The sequence below is a fragment of the Drosophila sulfurigaster genome, chromosome 2R (genome assembly GCF_023558435.1).
Source record: "Drosophila sulfurigaster albostrigata strain 15112-1811.04 chromosome 2R, ASM2355843v2, whole genome shotgun sequence".
Lineage (NCBI taxonomy): Eukaryota > Metazoa > Arthropoda > Insecta > Diptera > Drosophilidae > Drosophila > Drosophila sulfurigaster.
Window position 1 is genome coordinate 4549631 of NC_084882.1, and position 16270 is coordinate 4565900.

The 16270-nt window shown below is 34.4% G+C and overlaps 1 protein-coding gene across 11 annotated transcripts in view; it reads left to right on the forward strand.

Moving 5' to 3' along the window:
• Positions 1-16189, forward strand: part of LOC133838230 (RNA-binding protein Pasilla) — a 40742-nt gene extending 24553 nt beyond the window's left edge. For 3 of the 11 annotated variants that reach the window (XM_062269261.1, XM_062269260.1, XM_062269262.1), the window contains 5 exons: positions 5453-5518; positions 6364-6507; positions 6581-7221; positions 7282-7825; positions 8830-16189. In XM_062269261.1, the coding sequence (XP_062125245.1) occupies positions 5453-5518; positions 6364-6507; positions 6581-7221; positions 7282-7825; positions 8830-9050 (1616 nt within the window). In that variant the 3' untranslated portion in view covers positions 9051-16189. Of the gene's footprint in view, positions 1-205; positions 552-2642; positions 3689-5452; positions 5519-6363; positions 6508-6580; positions 7222-7281; positions 7826-8829 lie in introns of those variants that run through there. The other 8 variants (XM_062269265.1, XM_062269263.1, XM_062269264.1 and 5 more) reach the window with 6 other exon arrangements.
• The last annotated feature ends 81 nt before the right edge of the window (positions 16190-16270 follow it).

A 16270-nucleotide genomic window follows, 5' to 3' on the forward strand; every position in this document is an offset into this window, starting at 1 on the left:
GAATAACTCAAGAACATATTCTCACACACACAAGCAAACACACATTAATACATACAGAGTACATACATATATAGAGATGCACACGCAGATTTGTTGTTGAAATGGCAGCACATTGATTAGTTGTTAATAATAAATTACAATAATAAGAATGACTTAATCATACTATCAATGACTATATATCCATCAAATTGTCTTGAACTCACAGCAGCAGCATTCCCGCAATAAAAAACCAAACACAAATTTTGGGTGATACGTAATAATAAAATAAATCATTTGTGAAAACTGATAAAAAAAAAAACAAACAAAAAAATAAAATAAAATCTATATTGAAAATTGAAAATACAACTTATAAGTGAATCTGGTTGCAACCCAACAACAAATCAATCAGCATCGTCATACGGATCTGGATCTTTTTCTGGCATTCAAACCGGGATTGCTTGGTGATCCAGAATGAACTAATCTGAATTGAACTGAACTGAACCACAAACAAGCTTTCTGAACGAAAGGAGGAGGAATAAAGGATTTGAGAGCGATAGGAACACGGCTGAATGGTAAAGCTTTGGAAATGTCGTAGTAATATACTTTTAATGTCAAACAACCACCTATTTCCATTCCATTCTTGGATGTTGTGTAATTTTCGTCATTAACTACTACTACTACTACTACTACTACTGTCGTATACTCTCTATTTATACATGGACATACTATCTATATATAGCACAAATTGAACAACAATTGCAAAACATGCCATTTATTACTACCGTTATATTATTATTATTATTATTAAAACAATATCACCAAAAGGAGCGAAGCATAAGAAACAACAAAAATGTAGCTGATAACATTAAATCATCAGTCGCAAATGTTTAAAAATCGTACTTTTTACTACTATTATTATGTACATACATATATACATCAACTCAAAGAATACCATCATCAGTCGTCAAAGTGTCTATGACGACCGCGATCGTGCAATCGTATCGTACAATCAACATCAGTCAATCAATAAACAATCGTTTAAAAACGCACTTCAATCAACAAACAATAATTACTGCTGCATCTGCTCTGCTGCTGTTGCCGCCACGTCATAACCTCCTCTTCTGGCAGAGTCCAGTTATAAGAGTCTGCCTCTAGACCCGTTACTATGTTTGTGTGAACAGATGTGCACTCCCCAAAATCGTTCTCTCTCTCTCTCTGTCTCTCTTGCTTTCTTTTCTCGTTGTTAATGTGAATGTTTTGTGTTGATGTGATTTTAGTTGTCGCTGTTGTTGTAAAAATGTACGCCCATTTACGCCCACTAAGTGCTAAGCACACAATAACTATCAAAATAAAAAGCCACGTCCACCGCTGAGCGCCACATACCGAAAAGCACTACCAACAATATATAATATAATCAACACCATTCTAATTGCCATCAAAGAAACATCGCCATGCCAGCAACGTCATTAATGTATAACAATTATTTGTGCCCTACTTGTATAACTCGACTCTACTACCTACTACTTCTACTACTACTACTACTTACTACTTCTACTACTACTACTACTACTACTACTACTACTACTACTACTACTACTACTACTACTACTACTACTACTACTACTACTACTACTACTACTACTACTACTACTACTACTACTACTACTACTACTACTACTACTACTACTACTACTACTACTACTACTACTACTACTACTACTACTACTACTACTACTACTACTACTACTACTACTACTACTACTACTACTACTACTACTACTACTACTACTACTACTACTACTACTACTACTACTACTACTACTACTACTACTACTACTACTACTACTACTACTACTACTACTACTACTACTACTACTACTACTACTACTACTACTACTACTACTACTACTACTACTACTACTACTACTACTACTACTACTACTACTACTACTACTACTACTACTACTACTACTACTACTACTACTACTACTACTACTACTACTACTACTTCAACTACTACTACTACTACTACTACTACTACTGTCTACTACTATTGTCTACTACTACTTTTACTACTATTTCAACAACCATCCAGCGCGCAGCTTTAGTATCGAATCAATGCAAAACCAGCTCAAACTCAAATCAATCTTGATCAATCAATTAAACTCAACTCAAGACAAATCCACCTAATCGAACACCACAAAATGTACTAAACCCAACGGCGTATTTTTCTATCGATTAGATTTCTTTATACTCGTATAACAACTATACACAGCCACAGCATCATCATCAAAAGCCATTATCTTGATGACGACAGTGCGACAGCCAAGTCAAATCGAGAACTTAGAGCTGCGTTTACACGATCAAAAACGAGAGAAAGATCAAAATGATGGACAACTAATATTTGAGAATTTTTGTATAATAATAATAAAAATGTTGATATTCGATTGAGAAATATAAAACCAAACGTCGACAGGCGTTGCAAAATTAGTTTGAGTCACTGGGATTCTCTCTCGACTCGTATAAACGCTTCTTCAAGTCAAGATCTTATCCTTTGTGTGTTTGTAAGTTTCTCTGAATTGCAAACAATTTGAAAATCTTTTTGAAACTGAGCTTAATTGAAACCCATATCTATTTCTTTTTCTTTTCGTTTATTGTCCAAGTTTGAAATTGGAATCGCGTTGAATAAAGCAAATCTGAGAGGCAACAGCAAATCCAATCAAAAAATTATAACTACAAAAATAACTGTGCGTATTCAATACTATGTAACTGCAAAATCAGCAAAGTGAAACCGATAATAATAAATACAAAATTTAAAAGACTGAACACTTAAATCGCAAGAGTCAGAGAGACGTATTTACAAGCGTCGAAATTTGCATTCAACTCTGCTATTCTCTCTTTCGCGCTCTCTCTCTCTCTCTCTCTCGCGTGCTCTTTCTCACCCTCTCTGATTCTTGCTGGGGTTTGTTTACAATGGAAAGTATTACGAATAGTGTTACTGGAATAAACACTGTGATCCAACAGTTGTTGCAGCATATGGATACAGATTTTTATACAAGCACCGCTACCTGTCAACGACAACAAAGACAAAAACAAAAACAAAAACAGCAACAACAGCGAGAACAGCAAATGGACTATTCTGCACACCAATATCAGCATTCAGCGATCACTCGCTTGGCGCAATTAGATCATACTAATCAGTATCAAACACCGCATTCCAAGATAGTAACAAATTCAGCCACATCGCCTTCACCAATAAATAACGGCGGCAACAGCAACAGCATCTCCAACAGAAACAGCATCAGCATCAGCAACAGCAGCAACAGCAGCAGCAGCGGCAAAAGCAGCATTGCCAGTAGCCATCATAATGCTACATATTCATTAGCCGTTTTTAGCTATAAGCAAAAACAGCAGCATATGCAGCAACAGCAACATCAACAGCAAACGACATTTGCACATAGCCAACCAATTCTAAGCAATAATCAACATCACTATCGCCAGATGGAATCACAGATGCAACAAATCAGCCCAAATGCCACGGTCAATACAACCCTCGACACGGAGAGCTCGTCAACTGCAGTACAACACCATGAGCAGGAGCAGGAGCAGCAGCTACAGCATCACCATCAGCATCAGCATCAAATTGAAAACCATGAGACAACGGCAATAACTGCCAGCTTTAAGACTGTTGCCTCCTGTTGGTGCTACGGTGAGTTTGATCAAACACGAAATCAAATTCAGTAAAAACTACCAATCAAAGTGGCGCACAACTTCAAAGTACTCGTCAATCTCTTACACGTTCTCAATCTTTCTATCTTTCTTTGTCTTTTCATTTACAACATTACCAACTAAGTACATGCTTTATTTAGCTGCCTCTCTCTCGCTCTCAATCTCTGATCAACATTGATTAAATACTGATAATTGCGCTCTTCACCAACAACAATGTGAACGAAAAGGATAACTACAATAACTGCATCAATCAATCAATCAATCAATCAATCAAACAATTAATCAGTTGATCAATCACTATCAATATCTCAACATTGGCTGCTACTGGCGACTCATCAATTTTAAACAAACAATCAATATGAAGTCAAAGTGTTCAAAATGACATCTGATGTAATAATGCTATTGAATAACAGCGACAAAACATACTTGCACATAAATATACCGCCAGATCAAGACTCATATATACATCATAATTTATTAATGTGTACATAAGTACATACTACATTATTTTACTTTTATCTTATGCCCAAATATTTGCATGCGCTTTTGTTGCGTGGCTCGCAATGCTTTTACAATTTTTGGATGCAGTAGCTTCAGTGAAGCAAGGAACCCCTTTGTTCTATTAGCCTGTCGAGGGTTGTTGTCGTTAGGCTAGTTTGTAGTCCGCCTTTTCGTACTGCCTGTTATGCATGAAATGGGGTAAGCAACGGAACGCCCTCTTTCATGTCCTACTACGAGTATAAGTATCTGACTATATGTCACATAGATGTGCACGCACTCGGGTATTTGTCCCATGCCTCCAAGTGCTACTATATTTGTCACAAGACAACGACACAGTTTCAGCTAACAACTAAAATCAGGAGCTGCCCTCCTTTGTGACTCATAAAAAGTCAATTGTGGTGGCAGCAACAGACTTTGTTCTACTATATTGAACTGCACTTTGGGGCCAGTCCCACCATTAGATATATGGCCAGCTGCTCATTGAGAGTGGAAGGCCAGGTTGAAACAGTCGATGCTACAATTAGAGAAATACGTTTAAATTGTAAATAAAGTCAAGCGTACTCCTTGCGCTACAATAGTACTTTATCTCGTAGTCCGCTCCTCCGATTATTCTGCTCTTTTTTCTGTCGGCCATGTCGGGCTTGACAAGAAGAGTAAAATCTATTGATTCATCTCTTGGCAGAGGTAGTATGTCAATGGGTGGTTGCTCACTTGGTGCTAAGGTTGGTGCTAAGATTGGTTCTCCATGCTTCGAAGCAAGTAGCAGGTAGATACCACGCGATTGTTTTCATTGCTATTATCTCCACTGCTCTTCTCGGTGTGATAGACAATCTCCGCTTGACACATTTTGTTAATTGAAATTTTATTGTTCACGCGTCCTTGCATTGGTGATCCAACATGTTGACCGACTACTGCAATTTATGCTGCTTGTGCTGCATTCGAGCATGTTGTATCTTTAAATTTAGTTATGGAAACACATCTTAACACATCTTGGGCTCGCTAATCTCCGTGATTGAAGACAATAATTTGAAGCTCTCTATATATATATTCATTAGCACACATATCCAAAACACAAACATACATATGTATCTCACACACACACACAGACACACACAGAAGCGCAGTCACAGTTACACCAAAATCACTTCTTTGACTTATGTTTCCTTGATGTAGAACTACTTAATCGAGGTCTTAATTATCTAACATAAACTAATGTTTTCGTTTATTTATATTCTCGTTTTAGGTGAGTCAGTTTGTTCTGGAATTGAGGTTGAAATTGAAAATAATAACAATAATCATAATCATCATGGTAAGCTTTGTCATACTTTCATTAAATACCATTCAAATCCATCTTTCTATTGCGAAAAAGCATAAGTTATGTTTCCAACAATTGATTTTGTTCATATTTCTTTAATATCTCTCTATTTCTTTCTCTCTTCTTTACTACTCATTTCGGTTTAACCTGATACTATCGTGCTTAATCACAGCTAAACGATAAATGTTGCCAACTTGCAATACATTAACTCTAAATCGTCTTTGTCCAATTGACCATTTCACCATTTGACCGGACTAACTGACCAGCTTAACTGACCCCTTGACCCACATTTAAGATGGAAATGATGTTTTCTGCTTTTGGATTTTTGGGGTTTCGGTTTCTCTCTCTCATTTGCCTCGCTTGTTTTGTGTGTTGCATCCTCATCTTCAAGCGCATCAGAACTACTCGACTCTCATTAAAAACAAAGCAAACAGTAACAGCAACAACAACAAAATTATCAGCACACAGTCGATTTTTCCCCACACCCAAATAACAAGTTCAATTTTACTAATTTAACTCTACTCAGAAGCAAGAACTAACAAAAAAAAAACATGATAATAATATAAAGTAAAAACCAACAAAAAAAATACATTTCGAACACGATTACAATCGACATTTGTGCTACTGATGAGATCTAGAGTGACTGTAATTTCTAGAGTTGTACACTTTTAGCTTACAACCAAGATTTGTTATAAGAGCAATGCTGCCAAAAACGCGTAAAATGTATATGTGGTTGATTAAAGAATTAATCAGTGCAACGGTAGCCAATGTAAAATTGGCTCACTTAAAAGTGAACATTCATGAGTTGTTCATTGTATGAACTTGTCTTGAACTTTCAGGCGACACCACATTTCACATGAAGATTCTGGTGCCTGCGGTCGCCTCCGGGGCCATCATTGGCAAGGGTGGCGAGACAATTGCCTCGCTGCAGAAGGACACGGGTGCTAGAGTGAAGATGTCCAAGTCGCACGACTTTTATCCAGGTAAGCGGCTGCGGGCTGAGGGTAGCTTGATGGTCATTATAGCTCTCTATTTCTAACATCCTTTAATGGCCAGGTACAACTGAGCGCGTGTGCCTTATCACGGGCTCAGTGGAGGGCATCATGACCGTGGTGGACTTTATTATGGATAAGATACGTGAGAAGCCTGACTTGACCACAAAAATCATTGATGCGGAGTCCAAGCAGGCGCAGGAACGTGATAAGCAGGTCAAAATACTGGTGCCCAACTCTACGGCCGGCATGATAATTGGCAAGGGCGGCGCCTTCATCAAGCAGATTAAAGAGGAGAGCGGTTCCTATGTGCAGATCTCGCAGAAGCCGAAGGATGTGTCTCTCCAGGAGCGCTGCATCACCATCATTGGTGATAAGGAGAATAACAAGAATGCCTGCAAGATGATACTATCGAAGATAGTTGAGGATCCGCAGTCGGGCACCTGCTTAAACGTATCCTATGCTGATGTGAATGGCCCCGTTGCTAACTTCAATCCAACTGGTTCTCCCTATGCCACAAATCAGAATGCCATTAACTCAAGCACAGCCTCATTGAACTCCACGCTGGGCACGACAATCGGTGGCGCGGCTACTGCAGCGAGCCTCTTGGTGAATGGCACTGGCATTAACCTATCACTGAACTTGGGTGCACCGAATCCGGCGCCCAATCTAGCAGTGGCCACACAGCTGCTGGAGCACATCAAGGTAATTGCGATCGCCCTTTCGTTTATTTGAGCTGCAACTATGATGAAGCCCATCTTTCAGGTTGCCATGCGTGGTGCTGGCTACTCGGAGACGGTCACCACTGAGGTGTGCGCTGCGCTGGGTGTGCTTGCCAAATACGGAGTACTTGGCATGGGTGTAGGCGTGGGTGTTACACACGCCAACGGAGCACATCCGACGCTGGGCAATTATCTTGGCGTTGCGGCTCTGGATCAACAGACGGCAGCGGCGGCCTCAGCGGCCAATGCAAGCAACGTTTTTGGCGCTGTTGGCCAAGTCAATTTGGAGCAATATGCCGTTGCTGCTGCCGCTGCTGCAGCGGCCACACGTCCAACGCCGTCGCAGCTGGAGGTGCAATTCGATGCATTCCGTCATCTGGGATCGGCCACAGCTCCCGCGACAACTCCTGTTTCGTTAAACAACAACAGCTTTGGATTAACCGGTGCCACTGGAACGGTCAGCAGCGCGCAGTTGGGAGCTGCTGCATCGATAGGCGGACTTAGTAAGAGTCCTACTCCGGGAGATTTGGGTGCCAAGGATTCCAAGAACGTAGAGGTGCCCGAAGTGATTATCGGCGCTGTCTTAGGTGGGCAACCCTTTTATTACTCCTATTAAACAACCAGGCAACAACTCCAACTCCAACTACAAATCCAATCACAACTACAACCACCACAATCAAACTCAACTCTTGCTCCTCAACAGACATTGCAATCCGTTTTCCAGCAAAAGCACAAGCATTCCCTTCTCCACACTCAATTCCAATTCGTTTCTACCACTATTGAGCTGCCGACCTTAGTTGTAGTGTTGTATAACGATAAAGACAGCGATTGTTCCACATTCCATAACATTCCAAGTGACTCTAGGGGAAATGTTGCTATTCAATTCCCTAAAGAATTCCCCAATTTATATATGTCTTTCTGTATATGAATATAAGTAGCGAAATTTCTAGTCAACTTCTTGCCCTCTTCGCACATAGCACATAGCACAATCCATGATCCATGATTCGTATAGCAATGATACTACATATTCCCCTCAATAATGTTCTAAATTTGATGATCCACGTTAAAGAGTCTAAATATTAAGAGAATAATAAAATCCCAATGTTTTTTCCTTAGCGTTAGACAATTTTACAATTTTACCCTGTTCATTTGACAACTAATCACATTCTTCGAGTCGTAACGAATTTCTTAAATTATTATGCACACACCCGCACATGCATACACACATACATTTGTATGTATGCAAAATTTGTATGCAAATATTGCAATTTTCAGTTGTTTGTTTTGTACGCTCAAGCCATTGTAAAGTTTGCTGGGTTTTTTACTAACTGGCCCATATTGTTAGACATTTGCCGATAAAGTTCGTTTTATATTTTTAGCATTTTTTTTTTATTGATATTTTCACAAAATTCCAAATCACATATACGAGTATGTACCTTAGGAAATAAGTGATTTCTATATACATAACAAACACATGCATATACATATATGTATGTATGTATGTACATATACATGATATAAAAGTGTTTATGTACACATATGCATATTTTATTTTTAATAATATTAACACCATCTGATGCAAATATTGCAGGTCCAAACGGTCGTAGTTTAGTTGAAATCCAACATGTTTCTGGCGCAAATGTGCAAATTTCCAAAAAGGGCATATTCGCACCTGGCACTAGAAATCGCATTGTAACCATAACTGGTCAGCCGAGTGCCATTGCCAAAGCGCAGTATCTAATTGAACAGAAAATCAACGAGGAGGAGACAAAGAGAGCGCGTCAAATTCCATTAACTACTGTTGTGAATTAAACAATCCTCAATCCAATCCAAGCAAGCAATCAAGCAGCACAACAACAAAAAACAACAACAACAACAACTACTACTACACCCCTTCTTATTATTAAATGCGTATTTCAACATAACCAAATGGTTAATTTCAAAAAGCAAAAAGATATAATATAATATACATAAATGTAAATGAAGAAAAACAAACGCCATAATTACATCTCCAAAACAAAAACAAGCAAACGAATAACAACAACATCGGCCGTTTCCGCACACACACATCCAACATATACGCAAACCCGCCCCCCCATCCATCCCAACCACACACACACACACACACACACACACACACACACACACACACACACACATCCATACTCGCAGAAAGGCATATTAGCAATATGTCTGAACTAGTGATATGATATATTGCTTTTTCAGAGAGATATATAAAACAATCTCCTCTATCTAAATGCTGAGTTTGTTTTCCCATTATTATTTTCCATTGAAATATTAATATACATATATTAAACAGATATATTTCTCTCTTGGTATACATATATTAATATATCATATTTATTTGAGTATGCAAAAACAAAAATAATGGGAAAAATGTTTATACCTCACTTTGTTGTTGTCCTCAATATGTTTGCGAGTTTTTTTTTTTGCAATCTGACAAAAGAAAAAATTATATATATACATACATAGATCTACATACATAGTTACATGTTGCATACATATTTTGTGCATTTGTGTGTATGCTTGCATACTGCGGATGCGTGTACTTATGTATGTATGTATGTAGCCATACCGTTGTATACATACATACATAAATACATACTTACATACATATGTATGTGCATGCATGCCTTTTATATACTAACTGTTGAGTCTTGTTTATATAACGTAAAACAAAATACATAAAATTCACACAACCACACCCACACATTGATACATATGTAGACCTATGTATTTATGTTTTATAAACAAAGTACACATTATTATATCATTATGTTGAGTCTAAAAAACGAGGATTATTTTTGTGTAATTGAGAGCGTTTTCAGTGAGAAAACTTCTGTTGACTATTCGAAAAAGGGTGTCTACATAAGGTAAATATTTCACTACACATACAAATCTATCTAAAAATAATTAAAATATAAAAACAAAAAATGAAAAATGAAAAACGAAAAACAAAAACCTCACCAAAAACAAAGAAATGCGTTAAAAAATGCTGACAGGCTAGTGATAACTATTTGAAACACTTTTACCTCATATACGAGTATATAAACATTCTTATTACATCTCATGTTTTCTGTTGTTGCCCTCTTGTGCTTATTGCTACTACTAAATGCAAAACAATAAATAAACCAATTATGTATATTAATATTTTTATGTTTTTAGCCACAAATATTTTATGATAATGTTGAAAATTTGACCATGATAATGTTGTTTATTGTTTTAAAAGAATGAAGAAGATAAAGTGTTGTTAATGTTTTACGCTCACGTGAGTCTCCTTTTTGGTATTGATTTTGTGCTTCTTGTGTGTTAATCCCCATTTGATTTATATACATACATACGTGTGCTCTATGTATATTATGTATTTAAAGACATGCGATTTTTAAATTTCCACTTTGAAATGGTTCTTTTGTTTACTATTTTCTGGAAATTCCAGTCCCTCTTGTTAAATTCATAGAATTAAATATTTTTGAATTATTTGCACCATTTATTTGTGTCACATACTATATTAATCTTAAGTATTACATTTTCCAATTATTCACTTTATGCATCACAATATTGTTAAAAAAATTTAAACGACTTTTTCTTTGCTAAATTTGCTATCTTTCCACATACAAATGCCCCCGCCCCCTATTAGTTGATAAGTAATGTGCAATTATTCAATTTAAATTGAAAAAATTTCACTTTGATTCGATGTACATTTAGTTACACCCGACGACTTTAAAAAGACAAACTTTCCCACAATCAAATCATTACAAATATAAATGTAACATATATACAAACAGATATGCATAGTTGAATATTATATTAGCATCACATTTCAATATTCTTCCATTCATTAATACACGCACACATATAGTACATACACATCCCCATGTCTATGCGAAAGCACCTTGATAGAAATGCATTAAATGTAATGTGAAATTAAGTGTTTTTCTTTGCGCCTTACTACATATTTAGTTTAAATTTATATTTTATTTTACCAAAAACCAAAAAAATAAAGAAAACATAACAAAAAAAATTAAAATAAAATAAATCCAACTGAAACGAAATTTATAAAAATTATGAAACTTTGATAAAGAGAAAATAAACAAACAATTTGAAACATTTCAGTGTGTTTAATTGAAAGCACCAATCATCATTGGTGCCCCCAATCAATCAATCCATTACCACGTTTAACCAGCACCAAACTAACTGCGTAATATAAACAATTTAGCAACATTATCATGCCAATTCAACAGTCAATCAATCAGTCAATCAGTCAGCCAGTCAGTCAGTCGAACTCACTCAACAGAGTATGCTCGTATGCAGTGTCAATAAGATCAATCCACCAGGTTAATCTGTAATTCAATTAAATCATTGAAAACGCTCACAAATCTATAATTATTGATCCTGAAAACCACCCGTAAGCTTAGTCTCTAAATATAAGTTCAAAAGTTGTTTACATCTATTGTTTAACTAGTGTTGTTAAATCTGACCTATAATTGTTTTCATTTGTGCAATATTTAATAAATAATATAACAAATAATAGTTTCATAGTTAAACTGCGCCACAACAGAGAAACAAATACAATATGCAAATCCAAATTGTGACAAATTATGCTTTAAACTATGTTTGCATAAATGTTGTTTCACAACAAAGCAAATAACTTTTAAATTGAACAAAACTTAAATAAAGCAAAAAATAATACTAAAAGTAAAGTCGTAAGTGCTAGTGTGCCTTGAAATATGCAAAAAAACGATAAGAAAAGAAAAGAAAAAAATGAGAAAAAACAAACAATGAAAGAATTGAAATTTGTGTTCTGTTTCATTTAATTAAATATATTTGTTTGAGAATATAAATAACATTTTTAAACTTCATTGTGAGAAATGGATTACGATCACAAGATAATATTAATCATTTCAATGAAAAGGAAAGGAAAGTTACAAAACATTTAAAAATAGTCAAACATGAAATGAATGTCAAACCAAAATAATAATCAAAGAATAACAACAATGATTACAACGATACGATACATACTTAGTATAGAAAGTATTATAGCTACATTAAACAACAATTTGTTCAATTCAACCAAATCACAACAAGCATAACACATATAACCTCTGCCTCTCCAGAACAAGAACAAACAACTACCAAAAACCAACAGAAACAAGTAATCGTACATTTTATCATCTTTTTTTTGCCATGGCGAACCCAAAGAGGATCTACGGGGCTGCACAGACAAAAACATTGCCTAGGCACAAGACACAAGACACAAGGCACAATCGTTTCACAGTTACTTCATGAACACACATTATTTCGCATCTACATAAATACAGCTACACATAACCCATTCATACATTGAAGACAACATTCGAACAATTACCTTTTCTCACATGCGCGGCGTACTCATTGAGTTGATGTTAAATATATGAGTTTCTTAACTTAAAGTAGGGAAAACATGAAAAAATTATGCAAATATATGGGGATGTATATATTTGCACTGAATCTGTGATATATAATTAAAAACAAAAAAAAACAACAAATATCGAGTAAAACGATATATGAAATTAGTTATGAAATAAATAATTAATTTCTGAAATGAAATGTCGAAAAGCTTTACTTCAGAAGCAAAACAAAAGAATCAATTAACATGTAGCGTGGCACTTCTCATTTTCCCAGTATATATTATGATAATTCCTGCTCGGAATATTTGAGTATTTTTTGTTACTAATCAAGAGCAAGAAAGTGCGATTGATTCAGATTCTAGGTATCTGTGTTACATTCATGCATGTTGTTTGCCATGCTTTTACGCCAAGCAAGATGATCTGTGCACTGTGCACGAATCATTCGTATGACGAAAAAGAAGATAAAATGTTTGAAATTGTAATTGGTTTAGTTATTCGTTGGTTTCTGCCGGACAGTAGGTGTGATTAGCGCTTGTTTGGATTTATTGTTTTGAAAGCAATTGAGCTCTTGCTGTAAATTAATGCTTCTTTTTCTATTCTATTACCATGTACCAATATATATATGTATGTACGTTGGATTTTCTCCAAATCATTTATTAGCTTGATCCAAAAATAAAGGGAAATCAATGGATCACACTTCTCCGAATTGCAATCACAAACATACATACTATACATGCCTTCGCTCATGTCCGACCCTTCACAAGTCACCACACTGTTTAAATCCATACAATGTCATCCACAATTATGATCAATGATAGCCTTCCCGATATGTTGGCAAGTTATATTCAAATTTTCTACAAATTACAACAATAATGTATTGTGTTGCTGTTATTTCAGCGATGGAGTCTATTAGAGTTAAATTAATGCAAACATAAATAACTTTTATTAGCTACATGTATACAAATACATACTTACGTAACTTAAAACAAAAAACAAGAAACAACAAATATTTAAGTTTTGAAAATTTGTAGTGAAATGTGAAAATATCAAACCGAAAGAGAATCTGTAAAATTTAAACAATAAATAAATTAAATACATAACATACACATATATATACATTCAGACACAAAGAATAAACAAGTTGAATTTAGCAGTATAATTGTTATATTTTTTCCGATTTTTTAAAGTTATGATATACATACATACATATATTCTATACACAACCTGAAAGAAATTGTTAACTATAATTTGTTATGCTTTGTCTCCCACACTGTTATTAGAACAATTTAATAATTAAATGCATATTTACAATTACTACTCGCATCATATTTGCAGATAATCGTGTGGAAAAAAAAACTGACGCAAATCGTTTAGTTAAAAAAATAAGACAGAGGATTAAAAAAAACGTTTATATTACGAATACGCATCGTGAACACGCAAGCGTTTTGCGGGTGCGAAAATTGTTAGGTTGATTAGGTCATTCTCCTTTGAAATAAAAAGGGATAAACTAGAAAATCACTTGGGAATATAATATAATCACTATTACACATACATAAACAATTCAACCCAATTGCCAATTTGTGTAAATAATTTGGCTTACAATAATAATAGTAAAATTCCGTCTACAAATTCATTCAACAACAAAATGAACCATTTAAAACTTAAAGTAATATTTAGCAAATTATATCTATAATATATAAACAAGCATAATTAATATACCTACAATAAATGCATTGATATAAACAAAAACCATCAAAATTATCTTATATAAATAGTTCATACATCAAGTAATAGGTTCATTGATGATACCCAAGAGTGATGTTGCACTAAATTGAATCTACAAATCGCAAATCGTTACCCACTCACAAGTGAGGCATGGAAGCTTAGGGCAAATGCTTGGAACCTTTATGTGCCACCATTGAAATTTTCATTTGCATTTTCGTTTTCTTTGTCGTTGGCAATAGGAACATTGTGATGTCAATAAATAAAAAATGATGTGTTTCCTTGCGACTTAGTTTTCTCCCAACAAGCCAGAAATCTCTTAAAATAGCAAAAATCCAAAAACAGTCAAAGTCAGACTATATTTTCACCGTATTTGATCACAGATTAATACAATAATTTAATGTGCCCAACATTATCAGTTAATATAGTTAAATCGAAACAAAGTTAAGGGTTTTTCATTTTAAATAAATTCTCATCATAGGGGTAGAGAGAATAGATATGGGACTACGTTTAAAAGCTCATAAATCTTGAAAAAAGATAATTAATAACAAAAAAAGAAAAAACAAAACAAAAAAAGAGAAAATCGATGCCTTCTCGCTGGTACTTATTTATTGTTGTTGAGCAAATGTTAAAAACAGCAACAAAATTAAAGTTCAGATATTTAATATTTTAGTTAAAGCTTTTATACAAGCCATTAGATTAAACTTTGTCGATAAAACTAACAAACACCAAAAACAAATAATTATATGAATGTGGTATGCACTTGCAACATCCAAACAATATCTCAACATTTCTTATGCACCTTCTTAATTAAGTACATACCACACATATGAAGAGTAGTTGTCAGATATACAAACATACATAACCCAAACTTCCAAATAGCCACACATGACAACATACAGACATTTTCTTAAGCTCCATTGCACTTTCCGAAATATTAACTCTCAATATTATGAAAATACACAGTTTTACACTTCTATTAACTGATTCCATTAATTTGAAAGATTGAGTCATTTTAAAATCGTAATCGCAGAACATTCAGCAACGCAAATGCTAAACATCATGGAAACTCATTCAAAAGTAAAAGTAATAAATCTTTTATGATTTGACTGTGATAATAATAATGACAAAAATGAAGTAAAGTGAAGTGAAGTGAATGGATGAACAATTAACAAAATTAATTGTAAATTACAGAATGTATAAATTAAAAATATCTATACACGCGAATGTATGTACAATTTACGTAGGCCACGGCTCTTAAACAAACCCAATAAGTAGAAAGAAATTCTTTGGTATGCGCTTATTGTGCAACACCATATACGACATAGCGTATGTTACTTGAATAGCGTTGATAAATACACATTTATTTACGTTTCGAGAAAAGAAAAATTGCAAAAACTAAAGTATACATATAAAAGTTTTACTTATACAAATTAGCAAAATATTTAAAACAATTTTAGCTGCAAGTGTCGAATATGTCGACAATGGAAAATTTTCATTCTCAATTAAATGCAATATAATTATATAATATAACAAAAATATAAAATAATAAATAAAACAAATCAAATAAAATTTAGTTATGCTCTTCTACAAGTATAAATTTAAACGAAATTTTATAGTGATGGAGTCCATACAGCATTGCAGAGTATTTTATTTTATAAATTTGTATTTATTTCTTATTTCGTTGGAGATCGCAAAATACAAATTTAAAAAAAAAAAGCATACTCACAAACCTCAAAGTACTATTAAAATTACAACAAAATTTCTAATTACAATTAGTCTCTTAAAATAAAACCAAAAAAACAAAAAACAAAAAAAAAAGGATAATAATAAAACAAATCGTAATGTAGCCCATTCAATTTTTAAAAGAAAACATAGTTTTGCAACTAATCGTGTAATAAA